Source organism: Stegastes partitus, unplaced genomic scaffold, assembly GCF_000690725.1.
Source record: "Stegastes partitus isolate 25-593 unplaced genomic scaffold, Stegastes_partitus-1.0.2 Scaffold675, whole genome shotgun sequence".
NCBI classification, from domain to species: domain Eukaryota; kingdom Metazoa; phylum Chordata; class Actinopteri; family Pomacentridae; genus Stegastes; species Stegastes partitus.
This window is the reverse complement of record NW_007578406.1, coordinates 298,003-319,750: the sequence shown is the minus strand read 5'-3', so window position 1 is coordinate 319,750 and position 21,748 is coordinate 298,003. Positions and strand designations below refer to the sequence as shown.

General features: G+C 41.7%; 1 protein-coding gene across 1 annotated transcript in view; it reads right to left on the bottom strand.

Moving 5' to 3' along the window:
* Window positions 1–21,748, bottom strand: part of LOC103363633 (protein tyrosine phosphatase receptor type U) — a 198,886-nt gene that overhangs the window by 43,165 nt on the left and 133,973 nt on the right. The window contains exons 8-13 of the mRNA XM_008290464.1: window positions 18,769–19,089; window positions 14,359–14,468; window positions 10,315–10,516; window positions 7,909–8,011; window positions 5,590–5,869; window positions 2,439–2,475 (exon numbers count right to left, since the gene is read on the bottom strand). Coding sequence (XP_008288686.1) covers window positions 2,439–2,475; window positions 5,590–5,869; window positions 7,909–8,011; window positions 10,315–10,516; window positions 14,359–14,468; window positions 18,769–19,089 — 1,053 coding nt within the window. The remainder of the gene's footprint in view (window positions 1–2,438; window positions 2,476–5,589; window positions 5,870–7,908; window positions 8,012–10,314; window positions 10,517–14,358; window positions 14,469–18,768; window positions 19,090–21,748) is intronic.

Sequence of the window (21,748 nt, the reverse complement as noted above, 5' to 3'; positions counted from 1 at the left end):
GGCAGACAATGCTCAGGTAGGATTCTTTGATGTCATTGCACTTCACATATGAAAGTGTTCAGGGAGAGGAATCCAATTTAACTGCCACCTTTCTCTAGAGCGCTACAATCTTCAGGCATTATTCAGGAGGGGAGAAGGATGGAAAAACTCCATTTCGCCCTCTGTCTCTCTGCCTTCCCCTATTGTTTGAACTGAGAGCCTTCTATCAGTGTCTGCCTCTCAAGCAAACACTCCTGGTTGCTTCCTCTCTCAGGGAGGAGGGAAAAAAAAACGGAAACATTGCTGCATTGTGGATTTCAAAGTCATCAGAACCCAAGAGGGGTTTGCCAAAATGTCAGTGTCAGTGATTCAAGAGGAACAGAGTGAGAACAGAGATGTATGTTTGCTTTCACCTTTCCTCCGGTGTCTCTGTTGAGGGGAGATTGGCACCAGAGCTTCTTCCCTGTAGCACCCAAAACAACACTAAGTCCGTGTCAAATCCCCTAAGCAGCAGCCTGATCCAGGATCACTGTCGAAGTCTCTGACATGTACCCTGTACCACATAACTGATACCAAGGGAACCACAAACAGTCTTGCAGTTGTTATGATTACCTAGAGATTCACATGGACTTATTCAACATTATCTTAGCAAGCAAAAGACAACTGGTGCCCTCTGTCTCATCCAGTTCTACCACTATGGCAGCATTGTAGAAAATCCAGCTTTTTATAACCTGTTTTTTCTGTTTCTAGTCTCATTATAATAGTGAGAACATTTCATTGTGCCGCTTAACTGCTGAGAAACGAGGATTCAACACTGCAAGACAAAGGTTTAACAAAGTAATCCACAAAGAGACAGACGCTGAACACGTCTCCAGCACATCCTGCTTAATATAGAGATTATTATCCAATAGTCTCTCTGCCCATGTCAGAGGAGGCCTGCACAGATGTTTCTGCACCAGTTGCAAATAGATGAGGGCATATTGCAGCCATGAACTACCTCAACACAAATCAGACCAATTGAATTATTTAAAGTTTTAATTCAAACTGTCAGCGAACTGCAGAATCACACAAATGTCTCTTGTTCAGTAGATTAGCAGTTCAACCTGTTGCACTGATGTTGGGTGAAAAGCTCTGACATTTAGTAAAATAACGTGTCAGGCAGTGATGTTATCTGGAGGTTCTTGAATAAACTGACTCATGGAATCTAAAATATAAGCAGCATCACCATGGTGGGATGCTGTGCTCACATATGCAGATTCTTCCCCAATCAATAAAGTACATAAACTAAATAATGTGACTCTAACACTGTTAATGTAACACAGGTTGTTTAGTTATTATTGCTGTCAGACAGAGTGCATGTAGTCACTGTCACACTGATGCTAAACCCAGGTGAAGACAGAGAGGGCTTCAGAGTATGGAAATAATAACATTAATTGGATTTATCAAAGAGAGTGCATCTGTCTTATCCGTGCAGAGCAGAGGGATATGGACACTGAGCCTTTTGCATTGACCTCATGATAGACAAGAATAACACCTGTAACCATGGTAACGGTATTGGTGAAGCACTGTAATGAAGCCCTCCCTTGTGTCCTGCCTGCACTATTCAGCCAAACAAGAAAGCTATACGGACACATGCCCATAGTTAAGGTAGAAACTGTTAAAATTCATTTTCAAGTGGAACATTTGAGAGGTTTCCATGTTTAGCTGCCACAAAGCCTCATTAAAGAAGCTGAGTCAATATTTGGTGACAGAAACGTATTCAGATCATTTGTAAATGGTCTGCATTTATATAAGGCTTTTATCCAAAGCACTTTATAATGTGTTCCTCATTCACCCATTCACACCCATTCACACACCAGTGGTGGTGATGAGCTGCCATGCTAGCTGCTGCTGCCACTGGGAGCAGCTTCAGGTTCTTGTCTTGCCCGAGGACTAAAGTGTCAATTACAGCAGTTAAGAGTTAAAGTTTAAACTTTTTTACTTTATCAACATTTAATCCAACAGTTGCCGGGACATTTCACTCAAAACCACAACAGTCCTCCTCATGGTGGCAGCTCGGGTTCATCCTCTGGGAACCAGGAAGTTCTGTTCAAAATGTTGTGAAAATCTGTCCAGTGATGTGATCAGTAATGTTTGACCCAACTGTGGTTTAGGAGAAAGGACAGGATCACCAGAGTCTCTAGGGTTCATCCAGTGGGGACTATGAATGTCCAGTCCATTTAATAGCTGTTAAGATATTTTAATTTGGTGGACTGACTGCCACTACCATCGCTGGATCTGAGCTTCTAGCTAAAACTGTGCTATTGCTGCTTTGTTAAGCCTCTTTCAGAGACAGATGTTTTGGTCATTTGCATTGTTATAAATATGATTTTGAAAGAGATTTTCTCATTTATTTTATGTGATAATGAATTATTGATGTTACATGTATAGCACCTTCAAAATGTACGAGCCAGCTTTACCTTTGCGAGCAATCCGAATGCAGTTTATTCTCGTCTCCTGTGGGTAAAAGAAAAGGCTGAGTTAATTAATTTGGCCTGGTAGCATAAAAAAACAACAACAAAAGAAAAAAACATGTCACACAGTAATTTAATTACGAGTCAGTCTGTCGACTCCACAACCTCGTCTCAAACCTGCAACTTGCAGCTGCAGCTTGCTGGCGGCCAGACCTCGGCCAGACCTTTGCTATGTGGAGGAAATAATTGAAATGTCCTAGCGGATGACATCTCCTTGTGATATGAGAGACCTCTGCTCCCCCTCACCATGTCAGGCCCTCACCCGGGTCCACTGATTGGCTGTGCTTCCCTTGCCAAGCAGCCGCCTCTATCTGGGAGATAGAGGGCCATGTTACCAAATCAGGATTTAAGGAAGCTAAATCAGCCTTTATGGGCAATTATGCTAATCTGTGCTGTGAGATTTGAGTCAAAAACCTTCCACCTAAAACTGCTCCCAAATTACCTTTTTTAATTGGAAATCTGTTTTAAGTGGATTCTCATCTCCTCTCATCTCTTACAGTGACAGTTAAGTCATATTTACTCCCACCCAGGGGTTATTACAGCGGTGGCAGGTAGTATGTCATGTGTCATCCTGTCCTCTATCAAGGTGGGATTTGGGCCTTTTGGAACAGAAACACCAATACTTATCAAATTAGCAATTTAATACATCTGAGTTTCCAATCGTATTAGGAAGAGTGACATAATATATATTGAAGTAACCCCATCCTTGGGGTGGATCTCAAATTTTATCAAATTTGATTCTGGTGCTGGCCGTGCTTATCAAATCTGAATCCTTTCTAATCCACTACAGAATCCATTTAGGTTCAGCCCTCAATGTTTGTAAGTAAATAAAGTTGGAAACAATGAAAACTCAAAGCTTCCCTTGAGAGATGCAATCACTTATTGTTGTCTGACAGTGTACAACAGGTTTGAGAGGTGGACACCAGAACACAGCCGGAAACTGGGACGAGTAGGATGAGATATGATCTGATGATTAACTGGAACAATCACAGCAAAGTAACAGCCTTCTGATCACGCACAGTTTTTTACCATCCTTATCAGTTCTGGCTTCAAAACGACAAGATTGAATTGATAACATTGATAAATATAGCATGCATGAAACTTGTAAGGCAGCTTTGTTTTTAGAATCACTATTGTTGTTCACTTCTTCGTGTTTGATGGTGAACATGTTGGCACGCACAGCCAGCAGACACAGAGCAACACTGGCATTTATGTGGAGTTCTGACCACTTGATGTATGTAATTCCTCTCTCCTCCTCTCCTGTGGTCTCTAGCTGCTAAATGCTATCCGATGTCCAACTCTGCCTGCTGGTTAGATGCTTAGATTAGATGATTATTCTTGGTGAGTGATATCTCTTTTTTTTTTGTGATAGTTACTTGATGAGTTTCTTCGAGTTGCTTAGTAATAGCTGCTCTGTGATGTGATCATTAAAGTATGACCTGGTGCAGCTTCAACTGTTTGATTTCAGCGACTGAAACGAATGTGATCAGCTGGAAAAGATTCACCACAGCGCTGCTGCAAAAACACTGATCATTAAATGTTTGTACGTTGCTCTTTGCTAATAAAAAAGGACAAAGAGATAAAAAACAAAATCAATAATTAATCTGTTAGTTTAGGAAATCTGGGCATTCAGCCAAAGTGGAGCTGAATCAAAGATTAGATTCTATCCTCACCCAGTCCTAATGCCAGAGCATGCAGCATGTGCAGAAGTGGCATGTAATTACAGATGATGCGCATTAATAAACGTGGTGACAGGAAAACATCAGCATGCTGGTGTTTTAATGTTCAGTATAATAGATATTATAGCAGTAATCTGGATTTTTCTAAAGTGACTTCTACAGACGTGACAGAGAGAAAGACAGACTTGGAAAAGTGTGTTTGTTTCCTACTTTTATGTTTCATAAGAAACTGGCAGCACCAATCATGCATCTTTCAAGCCCCACTGACGGCAGATCTGCCAAAGCAATTACGGTTTCAATTCAATGGCAGCTCATGGTCCACAGTAAGCCTTGTACATTTAATTTATCCAGGGTAATTGTCAAAATAATTAGGGTTCTTTCCTTCTCTCCATGAGCAGCACATTTCTCTTGGAAAACAACTGCAATTTACAAAATAGATTGGAGATGATATTTGTAGGACAAAAACAGAAAGTTATCAACATGCATTAAATGTTCAGTTTGTTGTGTTGCCTGATTTCTGTCTCAGAGTTTTTGTGCCAACACAGCTTTTCATGTGATCTTCAGGGAGAACCAGTACAAATGGGACTCCATGAGGAAAGCTAACTGCTGATTACAGATCAGAAGGCATTGATTTCAGTCAGACATACAGTGTGTGGGTTTGACCCGGACCAGATGCTGACTGTGATCTTTCCGGGCCCTGGGGCCCACCCAGCAGCACCAAGAGGAAACTGTCTCCATCCTCTGAGGAGTGGCATACAGAGATAGATATCAGGATGAGAGGATTCAGCCAGGCAGGAAACACTTGGGCTCCATATGGGCCCAATAATTTAAACAGCATTTACTTTCACTTTGACTGTGCACATTAAACACACTCCTTATTCATGCTTCAGCTACTTTCCCAGTGGCTGAAGGAGTTCCTCTTTGGATTGTTTCATGCCTGCAAGGCAGTGTTTGATTTTTTATTTATTTATTTGTTACTACAAAGAAAAGGTATTTTTTAAGTTTTAAAAAGCTTGAATACGGGGCAATCGGGCAACTGGTTGAGTACAACAAAAGCACATGTACAAACTGTATTCAGCAGGCAGTTGTCTTCTAAATAATTCAGTTTGCCATTTTTCCTCTTGTGAGGTTTTTAAGAAGATTTAGGAGGAATAAAAGACTTCTGAGAAATTATACAACATTTAGTCAAAAAAACAATCAAGCCATCCTCACACAACACAACATACATCAGCTAACTTCATAACATTGTGAATAAAGCTTGATAGTTTATAGTGAGGACGACTTTCTCTCGTAGTGCTTCCAGCATGCTGCCGTCTGATTGCTTGATGCAAAGCTGAACTGACTTCAAGGTCGCTAAAACACAAAAGCATCTGAGCTCCAGGAACAAACGTCTGGACATGCGTCTTAATGGTTCTTACCCCTCTGAAGTTGCTGGTGGCCTGAAAGTAGATGAGGTAGTTCTTGGTGGGGTCCAAAGGACTGTTCCAGTAGCCGTTGTAGGTGTGATTGTCGCCCACGGTGAAAGGCGTGGCCTCCGGCAGGCTGCTGGGAGCCAGCTCGGCAGTGTAGTAATGCGGGGTCCCTTTGGCCTGGGCCTCACTGTGGGAGGTTGGTGTGGGGAAACAGTCCACGGTGCCCAGCTCCCTCCTCCTCACCTGACGGGACCCATCTTCTTCCACCACCACTACCTGGTAGGCACTGGGGAGGAACACTGGGGGGTTACTCCTCCAAAAATGGGCTCAGGACTATTTAAGCTAATTCAACGACTACAAAGTACACGGTGAGCTTCAACATACACTGAGTCCGTCCTTTATTTTGGCCATTATTTCTGGTCGATGTGACTTTGTGCTCAATAATCATGTTGGTGTTATTTCCTCACTGCACATGAAGCTAGAGATGGTGGGTCAGAGTTAAACCAGGAAGCAGGTCCTTCAGCTGCCGTTGATGGTGTCAACAGACAGTAAAGAGCTGATTGTGTATCTTTGTTCTCTCTAACAAATCTGATTGGCTGATCTGGTGGTTTGTCTGAAACTGGTCTGTTTGTCTTGCTTTGACACTCAATCATGTTTTTTGCAGTCGTCACATTTTTCTTCAGTGTTTCCAGATGCAAACTCACAAGTAACTTTGGGTATGATGTTGTGTTTGCCAGCAATGTATGATCAAAAAAATAAAAAAAATCTAAATAGTCCATGTGCTGTTGAATGGTTTTCTTTTTAAGGTCATGTCCAACAGACAGTTTCGATCAGAATGCAAATATAAACGTAACATCTGTCACATGTGTGAATATCACACAAAACTTTATGAATTACTTCAAAATGCATGTTTTAAAAAAACTCGAGTTCAAGACAATTCAATTATTAACTTCTCAGATCATATTGTAGATATCTGTAATGCGAAACTCTATAAATGCAGACGGTGAAAGTGAAGCCATTTGTTTTAGGAAGAATGACACTGTTCTGTATATATCTTAAATTACATTATGGATTTCTGAAATGTTCTTTTTGACGAGGAATAAATGGATTTTGCAGCCATATGATGAACGGGGACCTACAGAGACCAAAACCATTTTATGTACCAGGTGGTGAACGTGTTTATTTCTGCTGTATAGTTAGACATTAGTATAAAGGGGGTCTATAGAGATTAACTTGCTTTTACAGACAGCATCAACTGGTCAGTCGATGAACTGCAGTTTCTGCCACTTCCACATCGGCCTCGTTTTTCAGCCCCAGAGCTGCTCTCTGGTTACAGCTCAAAAGGTTTCTACCGTAGGAGTTGAAGGACATTTGGCTGGCTGTAAAACAGCATTATGAAATTTAAAACACCATGTATTAGAAGCTACAAGGAGAAATGTTATCAAAAATAAATAAAAGCATACTTTTGAAAACTGGTGTGTTGAAATAGAAATGGCTGTTAGAAAAGAAAAGAGTGAGGACCTATAAAACATTTTAGAAAAGTTGAGATGCGTTGAGAACTATTTCAGAAATGATTTGCTGATTTATATATTTACTGCTATGTATTTGTTTCACTACATATTTCACATTATATTACTGACCAATCTGGAGCTCCATATCCAGAGGCTTCAGTCTTCATGTTTGCCATGAATGAGTGATGCCGTCTTGTTTGTCTTAGAAAGAGCCTCACCACACAGCTCTGAGTATAACTCCACATGTACTGTTATATTTAAATAGAGAAATGTTTTCTTCCATGAAGGGTTGGATGCTTTTTTGTAATTTCACTCAAAGCCTTTGCTTCTATTTCTCACAAACCCTCAGTTTTGACTGAAGGTGGAGTGTGGCATCCATTCTGGTGACGCGGCTGTCAAACAGTCGGCACATGATTGGTTAACATGTGGTGTGAGTCCTAAGCTGTGACGCAGTGAGTCAAGTTTCAGAACAGAAGCAGGGACAACGGTCCACTACTTACTGACACGTCTTCAGTTCATGATGTTGATGTCTGCAGGCACTGGGCTAAAATCAATCATGATTCCTAATATTACCAGCTGGTAAATAATTTGAGACACTTGCTTACATTCTGCACAAACCCACCATGCCTTATCCATGCACTAACACAACCCTTTTGTTATTTTCATGCATTTTACCAAACATGGTGTCTGCTGCAAGCATAAAGAACTATTTTCTGGCGTTCCAAAGAGCATTTTTCATTTTTTATTTTAATGCAGCTATGAATATCACAGCATGGAGGAGTAGTGAATGAATGCTGGCATGTATTAGTTGTACCTGACAGGAGCTCCTCTCCCCAGGGCAGGGCGCAGCAGCACAGTGATGGTGCTCTCCGACTCACTCAGCGGAGAGGGGATGTCTTCATAGTCAAACACAGGGGCTGGAAACAGGAACGGAGAAAGTCACACAGAAGAGTTCAAGTCACAGCTGAAAAACTTGAGATAGTACAGACAAAAATATATATATATATATATTTCATTTTGTGGGAAAGATCAATATGTGTTGTTTAGATTTGAGAGTTTAAACAGACATGTAGCTGCACTGCTGTTTGGATATTTTAGTAATTTTTTCATCCTTACATGAAAAGATAGAGTGAGCTATCTTTATTCATTACCCGCACAAGTCCCCAGTGTACGAGTGTGTGGAGGCCTCCCACACAGTGCCATTGACTGATGATGACTAGAAACAGCAGCCAACTACAGAGAAAACAAGAGGCTCTTATAATATAATTAGGACAGATCTCAAAGCTGCACAACCTCAGCAAAGCTCTGGGGACAATGAGGTTGAGTGTTCCCATCTCTGTTTACTACAGGGAGTGAATTAACTGGAGTATGTAGTGAAGCAAATGGCTATCCTGGTACAACAGATAAGCTGAAACAAAAAGGCTCCGAAATGGAAGTGGAAAATGTTTCTGAGGCGAGGCATTAATGCTCGTCATAAAAACCTGCTTGTGTAACCTGTCATCTGTAAAGCACACACTCGTGCTTGCACACAAACAGCTGAGGTCTGCATTCTGCGGCAGCATGGAGGGCTGTTGGAGCCATGTTAGGTGGTTAAATCCAATGAATTATGAAAACACTAATAGTACAGCATTGCACTTTTATGCTTGCTACCAAATTGGAGCAGGAGCTGGCTGCCCGCTGAGCCTTTCTGACAGCGCAGCCAGGAGAGAGCGTGTTACACTGTAGGTTGAATTATATACCTTGACAGCTGTGAGCCCACATAGGCCACCTTCTAAAGCAGATGGAGCAGGCAGGGAAACCAGGGAGGGATGCAGAACAGGCTGCATTATGTACAGTACGGGGTCACGACAGGTAAAGGACCATAGAGATGATTTGTTCTGGTATCATGTGCAGCAATTAGCTCCAGTAGAAGCAAAATGTATTTATTTTTACATATTGTACATACATGTACTTTATATTACATTACATTACACTACACTACACTACATTACATTACATTACATTATATTACATTATATTACATTGTATTGTATTATATTATACTGTATTTTATTATATTATACTTATACTTATCACATAAAACCAACCAAGCTTCAGGATGTACATCAGAATAAACTCCAGGCTTGTACACTAAATGAAGCTTTAAAAGACTTTGTGGGCGTAGGCTACTTAATTGTGTCTGTAAATGAATAAACTGTCGACATTATTTAACAGAACAAAACATATTTTGTCATATGTTGTGTCTAAATTCTTTGATAGAGACAAAAACACGTCAGTTCTTGGTGTTGCGTGGCCAACAGAGCTGATGGTCATAGATACACATCTGTAGCCATGAAAGCTTCTAATATAAATGATGCTGCTATCAAGAAGCAACAGATTCTAAAAGGCTTCAGACACATCTTCAACTCAGCTGCGCAGAAAATCTACACAGTTTAAAGATGGAAACCCAACATCAGTGTCACCAATTCAGTATTTGACCAAATGTGCTGCTTCCACCACCCACACAAAGGAGTAATGAATAAATGATTCCAAATCATCCACACACTACATTGACCCCCTGCATGTTTTATGGGACCACATCACAATAACGTTTGATGTTTCATCAGAGTAAACACAATTAGTGAAAACAACCTGCAGACACCCAGTCGAGAAGAAAGCCTTTCACATTCCCCACAGACCCATTTTCCAGACTGATCTCAAGATCCATACCGGCAACCTCCACACTCACAAACACTGCTTCTCTAATTTCTGAACTGCTGTGTTGCCTTTGAACGGTAAACACAGACTGTGGTGATGTGAACAAAGCTGTTTTCTCCCAAACCATTCATGCTGAACATTTGCAGTTTGCTATAATTCGGTCTGCTGTTATTCCATCAAACAAAGCCAGTGCACATTTAAAAGCTGTTTGGCTGAGAGAGGATGAAGATAGTTTGTATTATTTAAAAGTATATGCGTAATTTAATCAAAGCTCTTAGAAAGAAGAAATAGCAGAAGATTACTTAGTCTTTTTTTGCTATCATAGTAAATTCTTTGTGTATTTTGTTAAGAGCAATGTATGTTTATTTCCTTGAAGGCTGTGTTGTCAGTCACTGACAAACTTGTGTCTGCGTTACCATCACAAAGGCATCCTGACTGTAAGACTGTGACCTTGCTGTACCTCGACATGCTCACATGTACACACAAACTACTGCAGTGAACAGTAATCAGTACAAAGCCTCACCAGAGATGTTGGTGGTGATCTCAGTGAGGGCCGTCTGGCCAAAGCCTTTGGCAGTTCGGGCACGAACAGACACTAAGTAGGTGGTTCCAGGATGCAGGCCTGAGAACATGTGGTAGGTCTCGTTCCTCAGCTTGGACACCGTACGGCGAGGACCAGGCACATTGATGCCGGGATCTGACGACTCAATGCTCTGGTAGCTGATCTGCAAAGAGGGAAAACATTAAGTTAGTTTAAAATGAGAGTCTGCAGCCACCCTGCAGCTGTGTTACTGCTTTGACACCAGAAAAGTTCTACTTCTTAAACTTCCTTCATTCTTGAATGGTTGAAGTCGGTGCCACTTTGCAAACAGCCCACATTCCCACTAACTTGTAGAGGAACAGCTGTGTGACCATAACAACAGACTGCATCCTACAGGCCTGCTCCACTGGTTTACCTTTTAAATAAGGTACACACAGGGATGACTTGTAATGGTTTACTTCTCTGAGCCTCTGAATGGTTTTAGGGTAAAATGTAAAGAACAGTTTGAATGTAGGTTTAATAACTAGAACACAACATGTTGTGTGTTGGTGAGAATGCCTCTTGTGAGGCTGTATTATGGAAAAATTGTGCTTTTTCTGCACCAGTCTATGGTAGAACATCTTTATTTTTGTAAAGGAAAACACAAAATTCAGGAACCAACACACAATTCAGAACATAGTAAAACATAATGCACTGTAGCTCTCAGGTATTCTGTTTCGCTTTCAAGCATTTATTCTCCGGTAGATCAGCTTTTCCCATTTAATATTATCTCCACTGAGTCAACACACAGAAGCATGTGATTCACTCTCTGTGTCTTTTGTTTGGGGACGTAATCTCTTTAAATGTGCTGCACGTTGTCCTGTCAGTGATGTACTGAATCAGTTGAATTTTTTGCATATACTCCTGGACTTTAATAGTGTTGATGTGGTCCAACAAGAGTTCTGCTCATGTTCAAAACTTTATGCACATTTAAAACATACTACATGCATCTCTTATTGTGGTTTGTCAAAATAAAACTCCTCGGCTGCTTTCTTGTTTTATTGGGGCAACAAATGCATGTTTTAAACACTAACTTGTCCCTTATGCATCCCCATTACATCTACACCTATGTTTTGAGGACAATGCTAATATCAACACACTGACATGTGCACAATGACACGTCTAACATGCTTTGCAATGATTTAGACTTGAAGGTGCTGCTTAAGAAAACATCAGGAAGTCACCTAAACTATTACAAAGCATCCTGAGGGTGACATAGAAATTAATCCAGAAGTCATTTCATTCAAAAATAAAAGGTCAATAATAATAAACAATAGTGTCACAAAAAGTACATGTTAGTGGATCACCAGAGTCTTTAGGATTCATTGTCTGGGAACCACACACACTTTGTGTAAATCAATCATGTAGGTGTTGAGATGTTACACAAGATATGCAAAGTGCTCCAGAAAGAGAAGATCCACGAGAGGAAGTCTTGTAGGTCAACAAAGCTGTTATATATATAATATAACAGACCATCAATACCATCTCCACAGCTACACTGTTAGCATGAATAGTACAATGGAAATGTACCCGTTAACATTGTTGGATTATGTGGATGAAAGAAAAGGATGGTCACGTTTCAACATTTTCAGAGATTTTTTTTTTCTCTTTGCCAAGTATGTGTTTGAAATGGGACAATGTCAGTATAGCATCGGTGCCATTGTTAGGCCATAACATATTGTCCTGTATCAGCCCACAGAGGATCTGTCACACGCTCTACACAACCTATAGCTTATTACTCACTCTACCTGAAAGATTGGCATTTTATTTAAAATCCCTCCCATGAGAAATGCCGCTCAATTAATCTTTGGACTGCAGTGAAAAGATGTCGTCTCTCAGCGCAGATCTAATAAATCTTGTGCTGCAGTTAGCAACTGATAATCAGACCTCAGTAGATTCTGTGTCATATCCTCATTCTGCAGCACTGCCTGCCTGGTTCTACACAGCGTTCTGGATTAGCTGATAATGTACAAACAGCAAATACTGAACGTGACAAATAGGAATGAAAACCAGCATCATTTTAGTTGTTGTTGTTGTTGTTTTGATGAATGTGTGTAGGTCTGGAAATTGAGATTCATAAAACTGAGCAAATCAACCAGTCTGGTTAGAAAACGGCCTTTTCTTCATGACAGGAGCCCATTTCTAGTGTGTGTGAATCTGTTAACACTGGAGTTGGCTGAGATCTACTTCAGGACACGTGTCCCCAGTATAAAGGAGAGCAGTTGATCTGTTTGTAGGAGGTGGTTTGGGTCAACAGACAGATCAACATAACACCAGACTACTACATGGAGCATGCTGCCTGTTTGTTTCATTTTTCTACCAACAGTTAACGTCGGTTTCCTTTAACCGTGACCATATCTATTCCCTCGCTGTAAAAAGTGGTTATTGTTGTAACTGTGATGAAAAAGATCCCCTAAACCTAATCAAGTTGTATTATAACTGAAACCACGTCTCCCTGTGATCCCTAAACAAGCTACTTCTGAACCCTTTTCTTAACTAAACCTTGACCAGGGTGATGGTTAAGATCATAAAACTGCCTCCTTTTTAAACAGCCATGTTAAGCTGGCAAAAGTGGCATCAGAACCAAAACCACACGGACATGAATGTATATTTTTTTTGGATATTTTATGGAGATGGTTGCACTGGGTTGGACACGTGTTCTGAGGTTTTGCAGGGACAGGACATGTGTCCACTCCCACAGGGCACTCAGTGATAATAGAACAGGTCATCAGAGCAGAAAAATAGGATGCAAACTAACATACAAAGTCAGTTGAAACACATGATTTTCTGCAAATGTGCCGGTGGGCGTAAATCCTGGTGCTTAATGAGAATGCTTAGAAAAGCATTGAGATGAAATAAGAGCGACTGAGTGGAAACAACATGTTTCTGGTCAACAACCAGGTCTGTAGAGATGCTGGGGTCACATTCACATGGACTGGAAAACATTCCAGCACACAATTTGCACAAAGCATGCAAGGTGAAAACTGGCTTGTTCACACTGATGTGCTGCTGGGTGCATGGCCAAGCAAAGCTAATTACAGCTGCTGGTGCTCGGTTTGTCAGTTTACTGAACACTGGGAGTCAGTGTTCCTTTAAAAACAATTAGCACGTGGCTCTAAGATTTATGAGGAACTCTTCTTTTATAAATACTGTACAATTATCTTGAAACCCTGAAACACAGATTCTCAAGATTTTGAGAGGATTAACCAGGTTTTTATCTTACCTGGTAACAAACAGACAGCAGCCGATATATTGCTTTCAGCTTTTGGCATCAGCCTAAAAAATTCAGTCCACAGCACTAATGGATGCAGGTTAGGAGTGAAGCACCTCATCTGTATGCGGACCGAGGCCACAGCACCACTCACTCCTCTGCCTGCTTCCTCACTTTTCAAGCTTCAGCTTATGAATGGAAACTAGTTTCTCTTCCTATTGGGTGACCATGTGCTATGCCATAGCCGGTCTTCACATCTGCTTAGAGAAAAAAACTCCACAGACCGAGCTACAAAGGTCTACAGCTGATACGGGGCCATCAATAATTAATTAGAAACATTTAAAAGTTGCCCCCTTGTGGAGGCCTCTCTTAGGCAAATAAGTAATTAGAATGGTTGTCCCCCATGTAATTACAGCCTGAAGTCTGTGCCTCAGCTTCATTACCATACCAACATGTACAGTAAATCCCATGAACTGTGAAAAGTGGGTCCTACCTACTCTAGCGGCTCAGCCTGGTGTGTGCTGGCAGCGTCTGGGCAAGAAATGGGGAAAAACAGCCCTGGGGGAAATCAAAGAGGTGGAGCAGGGCATTCTTTAAAGTGAGCAGAGGATAATTATCCTTGATTTGAGTCTTTGTACTGAAGGAGGATGAAAATGGAAAATAAATATTGGTGAAGGAAAAATAGCATCTTCCACCTGGAGAGGATTAGTGTGTGATGGCAGCAGCATTGTTGTGGATGGTAGGTTCTGTGTTGTGAGGATATCAAAGTGTCTTACCTCATACTGTGTGATGAGGCCATTTGGCTCGATGGGCTCCTCCCACTTGAGGAAGATCATGTCATCGAGCGGGGTGAAGGTCAGAGACTCTGGAGCGATGCCGCCAGGAACTACAGCGGGAGAGAAAAACAAGCTCCTCTGAAACAAACACTCCACTCAGGTCTCAAGTTAATGGACTCCTGCGCAGGCATGCCAGGAGGTAAAAACACCTTTGACAAAGCGAAAAGGCACCGGGCCAAGGAGGGATGGAGAAGGAGGACAGAGAGGGAACACAGAGACAGGCCAGAAGCAGGTGATGAAAGGAAGCCGTGGAGCGACTTGCTCCGAGCCCTCAGGATGAATTGAGATTCTGGCTTCTACTGTCTGATAACAGAGCACTGTGTCTTGGAGGATGACAGTCAATTTTTCTTCTTTAGCACCTTACTGACAGAGAAACACTAAAGTAATCCAACCTGTGAGCTGCCTGAGTATCTCTCTGCATTTTTTGGTTTAATGAGATGCATCTTCTTATAGGAGCACATCTTGCTGCTTCACTTGTGATGAGCTGGGCAGTTTACTAAGTCCTGAAAATACATCATGTTCCAGGAGAGCTCAGTGGATTGTTAGCAGTGCTGCTGCATAGACCACTGTAGTCCTTTCACATCTACATGTCACAAAATGACAACTAAACGAGCTCCAAATAGTACAATGCAACTACATCTGATAGTTTTGTGCACAGAAGTGAAAAAGCGATCATCATCATAATCAAACAGCCTTTTAAGAGTCAGGGACTTTGCTGTTTCCATGGTTAGGGACTGATGATGGGATGGATAAGGAGAGATTAAAACACAGTCACACAGTTTGAGGTGCTAATGTCAAAGTATTTCAGAATAAACCATCTGCTTTGGATGATTCATATTTCCATCCGAATCGATTTTCTAAAATGTAGGAAGATACGGGAGGTGATGCTCAGAATAACAACCTGAACTGAGTAACACAGACTCATATGATGCACACGGTGTGTATTTAGTTAAAGATCTCACACTGCCTTCCACCTCAGCCATTCCTGCCTTACATACATCTCACTGGGTCCACACACATGTTCATGTGCTGTACTTTTAACAGTATTTAATGTTAATTGTTTGTTTTACTGTTATGTTTGTCTGCCTTTGTCTGTGACTGAGCTGAGACATTCAGGTTACTGTGAAGTCTTCCTGAGTCTTGACTCGTTGTTGTAGTTTTATCCCAGTGAGCAGTGACGACAACATTATACTCACCAAGTAAACTGCATCATTATGCCACGTTAGAACACAACGGGGCAAATCTCCAGTCAGACAATCATGCCAACGCATTTATATCCTGATTATCCACTTTACGTAGAGGTATTACAAAAGGGGGCACAGCAATAAGTGCTCTTAGTGAAAGCAGAGTGTATGTGGCAGAGACATGAAGACAGCACTAAACTGATTTAGCATTGGACTCCCAAAACACTATCACACTAATGATGGACAGAAACAAATAACCAAAACTGATGAAGCTGGCACAAAAACATGATCTTGTTATTTAATACAGTTGTGACTCGATAATCCGACATTAAATGCAACAGCTTCTTTTACGTTGGACAGCAGGGCTGTCGGATTGTCAAGACGGAGGTGACATCACAGGTAAATAGGTCCAGACAGCAGCTAAAGTGACCCAAATCCAACATTTTTGCTCCTGTGCGACCTGCACTGATCTTTTCATGACAGTCTGAACAACACAGATCCGATGTTTTAAAATGCGACCCAGATCACTTCGATATGTGGTTCTAAATGTGATAAGCATCTGATGTTTTGCCTTCTTCTGTCTGAGCTGCAGTTATCTGACCTACATGTCATTGATACACAGCAAATGGGCTGGAAGTGTCCAGAACACACAGGCAGTACTTGGCTGCTGATGCTAGTTTAGTTAGCGCTCACACTTCTGTTTCCTCCATCGGTGGCGGCGGGGGAGTGGCAGATACGCTCCACCGTTACCATCCATGTTTACTTCCATAAACACTGAGCACGCTCGCTGCGTGTGACGTCGTCGTGTCCTCTTCTGCGCATGCGGGACACTTTTGGCTCGTATGAAGTTCACACAGCAGATCACATACAAGTCGCATTGAAGTGGAAACGTGAAGGAAGTCACAAAGAAATCCTCATTGAGCATCAAGTCCTGCAGTGTGAACGTAGCCAATCTGTGGGATTGTTCAGTCAGATAATACGCCGTCATCCTGATTGGTGACATTAAATGTCATGTCGGAGTCACAATCCAAGGCTGTCGCTATGTTAAGCCTGTTTTTATGGCTTCTGTTGGTTTTTCCTACAAACCTGTCGGACAGCAGGTTTAGGATTGTTAAGGGTCGATTATCGAGTCATGACTGGACATTCTTCTTCCAACAGAGGGCTATAACGTGAGCTCTAAGAAGAAATTAGCCATCTGGCCCCAAACAATGTCCTACCTTTATAAACTATAGTGGTTCTGACCCAGTGGACCAATGACAGCATTATGTTCAATGAATCCAGACAAGGGTGGCATCATGCTGCAGTGGTTAGCACTAACAGTTCACAGCAAGTCGGTTCTGAGTCTGAACCTGTGGGTCGGATCAGGACTTTCCTCTGTGGAACGTGTTCGTCCTGTGATGGACTGACAGGCTGTCCAGGTGTATCCCACTTGTCTGCGGGATGAAGTGGGTAAAGTGCTGAATTCTTGTGGGACATGGGCGGTATGGGTGGTGGTCTGTTTTTTTTACCTGTAGCTGTGTGTCCACCTGTATGACGACCTGATAGCTCCTGTTTCTTACCCTGTCTGACGTCTTTTAGAAGATGTTGATGAACTAACTTGGTGCGGTGGGACAACAGACAACACCAGACTGTTTGTTGTTTCTAGTTTTCTCATTCTGTCACGTTGTTTGTTACTGTTTGGTGCTTCTTTTATCACATGTTTGTGTTGGATTGTATTATTCTTATGCTACAGGTGCTTTAACTTGTTTTTGGTGCTACTTGAACAGCAGTGTGTTTGTAATTCTAATATTTTTCAAACTTGAAAAAAATGAACTAGCAGTGACTTTGTGAGCAGGTAATGGGGAGGACACCTGCTGTTTGTGTGTCAGCTGTGACTGAATTACTGAGTGCTATTCTCTGGCAATATCAAACTTCTCTGGGCTGTCTGTTTCTCTTATAACAGCAGCTGAAGCTGAGGTAGCACTGAAGAAAAAAATCCTGCTGCATCCACAAATCTTGACAGCCAAATCTGCCTCCTCTGAGCAGCAGAGACACAGCGCAGAAAAAGCCCTACACCCCTGTTTGATTGTTGAGCCCAATAGGAAACAGGCAGGAGAAACTGTCACCTGCTGCGGCTCAATTACTGTAGTTGTGAGGCTGATGGCAGCTCTCCTTGTGACAGGGGGATTGGAGACTGTCAGAGTGTCAGACTGGCATTCAGTGGCTCAAAAGCAAAACTTTCCATTGGTGCTGACAATCCAGAAATCAAGTAAAGAAGGAGGGAAAAACAATCACAGCTGTTTTTTTTCTGACATGTGTTTTAACTTGTCACTTCCTCACGTCCCATTCCAATCTAAAAAACAAAATTAAAACACCATCCTACATTCTGTACAATATTCCGTTTTATGTAAATGCACATCCTCGTGCCTCCAAGACACAAATGTGTAGGAGGAGATAATGAAGAGTGCTATCTGTTCTTTTCACATCTTCACTGCTCGGTGTTTTTAAGTGCTGCTTTCATTAATTAATGTAAATCAATACTACATTTTTAGCAGATGCTTAAATGCATTTTAAAGATGCATAAAGAAAAATACTGCCAGTTGCATATCATAAGCATCATTTTCTCTGCCTCTGTCCTGCAGGTCAAGGAAGTCCCTGAGTGACATTCAATTACAGCCAGAAATCCTGCTTTTTTTGACATAACAATGAGTGTTTGACCTTCTGTACTTCCTCTCTGGGAATTTGCATTAAAATGTGCTTCATCTGCTGATGTACACAGGAACAAAATTAATACACAGATAAGCAAAATCATTTTACCGTTTTGCTAGCGGCCACAGCCTGAGCTGATTAATGTTCCACAGGTCTCCATTTAAAAGGCTGATCTTCCATTTAGTTATGCTGATCCAGCTTATTTTGTGAGTCAATATTTGTGTTTTTCGCTGGTACTGGATGACTAAAGGCACGGATTTGTGTAAGCAGTGCACAATAATTATTTGAGCATGAAGGAGCAACTACAAATTCTGAAGCAAGAGCTGAGTAACTATGACAATAAAGGGCTTTAGTGCATGCATAAAATAACATCCCAGTCCTCTGTAATGATGTTGCAGGTAACAAATGCCATTTCAGCAGACCTTTGCATCTTTTCTTCTGCTAGTGTTCCACCAGTAAAATGAAAGTGTCCACTCACTGTCCTCCTCAGTCTGGAAGGTGACCTCTCTGCTCTCCTTCTTGCCTTCAGGGTTGGCCAGGGCCAGCCGGACATGGACTGCACGGAAGGGTGGCAGGTCTCTCAGGGTGAAGTGAGAAGTGTTTCTATCCACAGACAGGCACTCTCTGACGGTGGCGTTGTTCCCTCCGCTGCCCCCTGTTGGCATGGAGTAGCGGTAGCACAGGGACAGAGTGTAGGTGTGGCAGCGGGTGAGGTTGTAACCAAGTGGCTCCCACTGAAGGGCCAGCTGCCGGGCCTGGATCTCTGTGGCTGTCAGTCCCCGTAAGGCACGCATTGGCTCTGAAAGGGACACAAAGTAGAGATGCTGCTGATTACGTGCAAACACTGAGCTCACATTTACAAGCCTCTGCAAAGGACACCAACGGGAAGAGGAACGACATCGTAAGGAGACCTTTTGTTTCCCATCCATCCTGCAAGCCAGAACTACATTTGGACAAGTTGGGCAAATTTAAAGATTCAAGGTAAATAAAATACAGATCAGCACATCTGAAAAGTCTCAAAGTCAATGAAGTCAAAGTGAGCTCTATTGTCATAAAATACTCCACAAGAAGACAAACATAAGTTCCTTTCTCTTGGTTCAGACCTATAAAGACATCAACGTCTGACATGCACATCATAAACTGCACAGTTCAGGCAGTACCTGCTGAGATGTGTTTAAATGTGATCTTTTAAAAATTATCTTTAATTTTGGACAATGCACACAAGAGAGTATGAACAATACTGTAAGAAAAGTTTATTCTAAATACATTACAAAGTGATACTCTCCAGCTAATTAAACACTCAGTCCTTTCCTGTAGTGAAATGACTTGGATGTAACACCTTCTATAAAGACCGTTCCTCTGTCACTCCTTCCCACCAGTTCACCTCCGACTCTGCTCAAACACTGTATAGCTACTCTACACTACACAGAGGCAGGTTAGTGTTTGGAGTAATTTAGCCATATATGTAAAATTAAAACTAGAAACTGCTTCTGGAGAAGAACACTGGTACAGAAAGGCCCTGCAGACGGACAGAATGGAGCACATAGATTCAGTCTGTCATCAGTCTGTCATGCAGGTTCATGGTGCTGATGACTTCTTTTGCTCATCATTTGTCCTCCAGCATATAAAAAAAAAAACATCCTATCAACATGTTAGTGGGGTAAAAAATAAAAAAGATTTTTACCAGAGGGAGTTTTTAAGCTCCAATGGAAACTCCAAACTACTGACTTCTGTCATATATCTTCCATTTGCAGATGGAGACGATGGACTGTGAGCTGAGATGATTTTGTTGCACAAGCTGATCACAAAGTCAAAGTTGAACTTCCACACAAATGATTATATGCCGCCTGTGAGTTATAACACAATGCAGCAGCATTAATTGACTTTTGGCCATTTGCGAGCGTCAGACTGAGCTGTAAACACCCTCAGTATGAACATCCATACTAATCACATCTGCACCTCCACCTGCTCCATCTGTCTGTTCCTCTTTCTGTCTTGGTTTGTCTCATCAACGTTCGGTTTACTGGGAGAATGTTTATTGCCTTCTAATGTATTCATTTCTAAATATACGAAGGGCTACAATAATCTAATTTCATAACCAATATTTGAATGAATACAAACAGATCTTCTTACATGTTGTTGGCCAAAGTAAATATTTTTAATCCCTGTTGTCATTTCTTTGTGATCATTCCTTCTACGAGCTCTGCTTCACAGGCAGACAGCATCCAGAGTCGAGGACCCGTCAACAAGATAACTCTTTGGTGAACTACTGTCTGAGTAAATGCGCAACACATACAGTGAAAAAAACAAAAACCATGGGACATCTTCTACTAATAAATAATGATATGTGCAGGTCAGAACTTTTCAGGCTGCTTCACCATCATCCTGGGAGTGAAGATGTCCAGACATCTGTTAGGAAGTTAGGATCCCTCTTAAATGCTTCCTTAAAGATATTTCTGGACCTGTCCAGGTAAGAGGAGATACAAGGGCAGAGAAAGCTTTGGGCTCCCCAATAAGGATGTGGCTGACAAGTTTAAACTGCCACTGGATGCTGATTTTAAAAAATGATGGATGAATGGAAAACAATGTTGAGTTCATTTCCAGTTACTGAGATGCACACAAGGTTTTATGGTTTATGCCGACTAGACAAGTGTATTTTTAGTTAAAAACCTTCCCAGTGCAGCTTAAAAGAGGAACACTGATGAGGAAAAGCAGAAAGCAACAGCTGGAGCTGACTTTACAAGCTTCGACTTGGAGGTTACAGAGGAGTGAAATAAGGAGAAACATCAAATTATCTTAATAGTAAAACATTTTACACTTAAACATCAGGATCAGTAGGAGACCAGTGCACAACCTCAACAAAGAATCATACATTTAAAAAAAAAAAGCCTAATTACTGCTGTCTTGTGTGATCCAGACCACTATGTCCCTGAATGTCCTGCAAGCCTGTCCTGGATTCCTGAGAGTCCTGCAGAGACGCCCCAGAAGAGGGCGATGCCTTCATCATGGCCTCGCTGTCCAGTGCAGACAGTGGTGGGCCGTGCATTTTACTTCTAGGCCCTCAGTGGCGTCCTACCTGAACCAAACCACCTCTTAACACTGAGATTATAACACCACGGCTATAGAAGCTATTAATATGATACAGAAAGGCAGGACAGGAGGTTGCATTGCAGACGGGTATCTCATGTAGCACAAATGAATGCATCCCTAAAGCAAGCAGCCCAGTTACAACAGTTCAGGAAGTCTCCTTTCACTGCAGCCACAGCTGCACCACATACACCACATCTAGCAGGAGCATCAACACCAACCAATGACAAAAATATAATTTAGTCATCAAAACTTGTGATTATTTCAACACAAACTCCATTTTCCTCTCTTTCCTCATAAGGAGTTCAGTCACTGTGTTGAGCAGGTAATCTGTGTGTTTCACTTCCTGTTCTGTCTCCATGGAGGCTGAA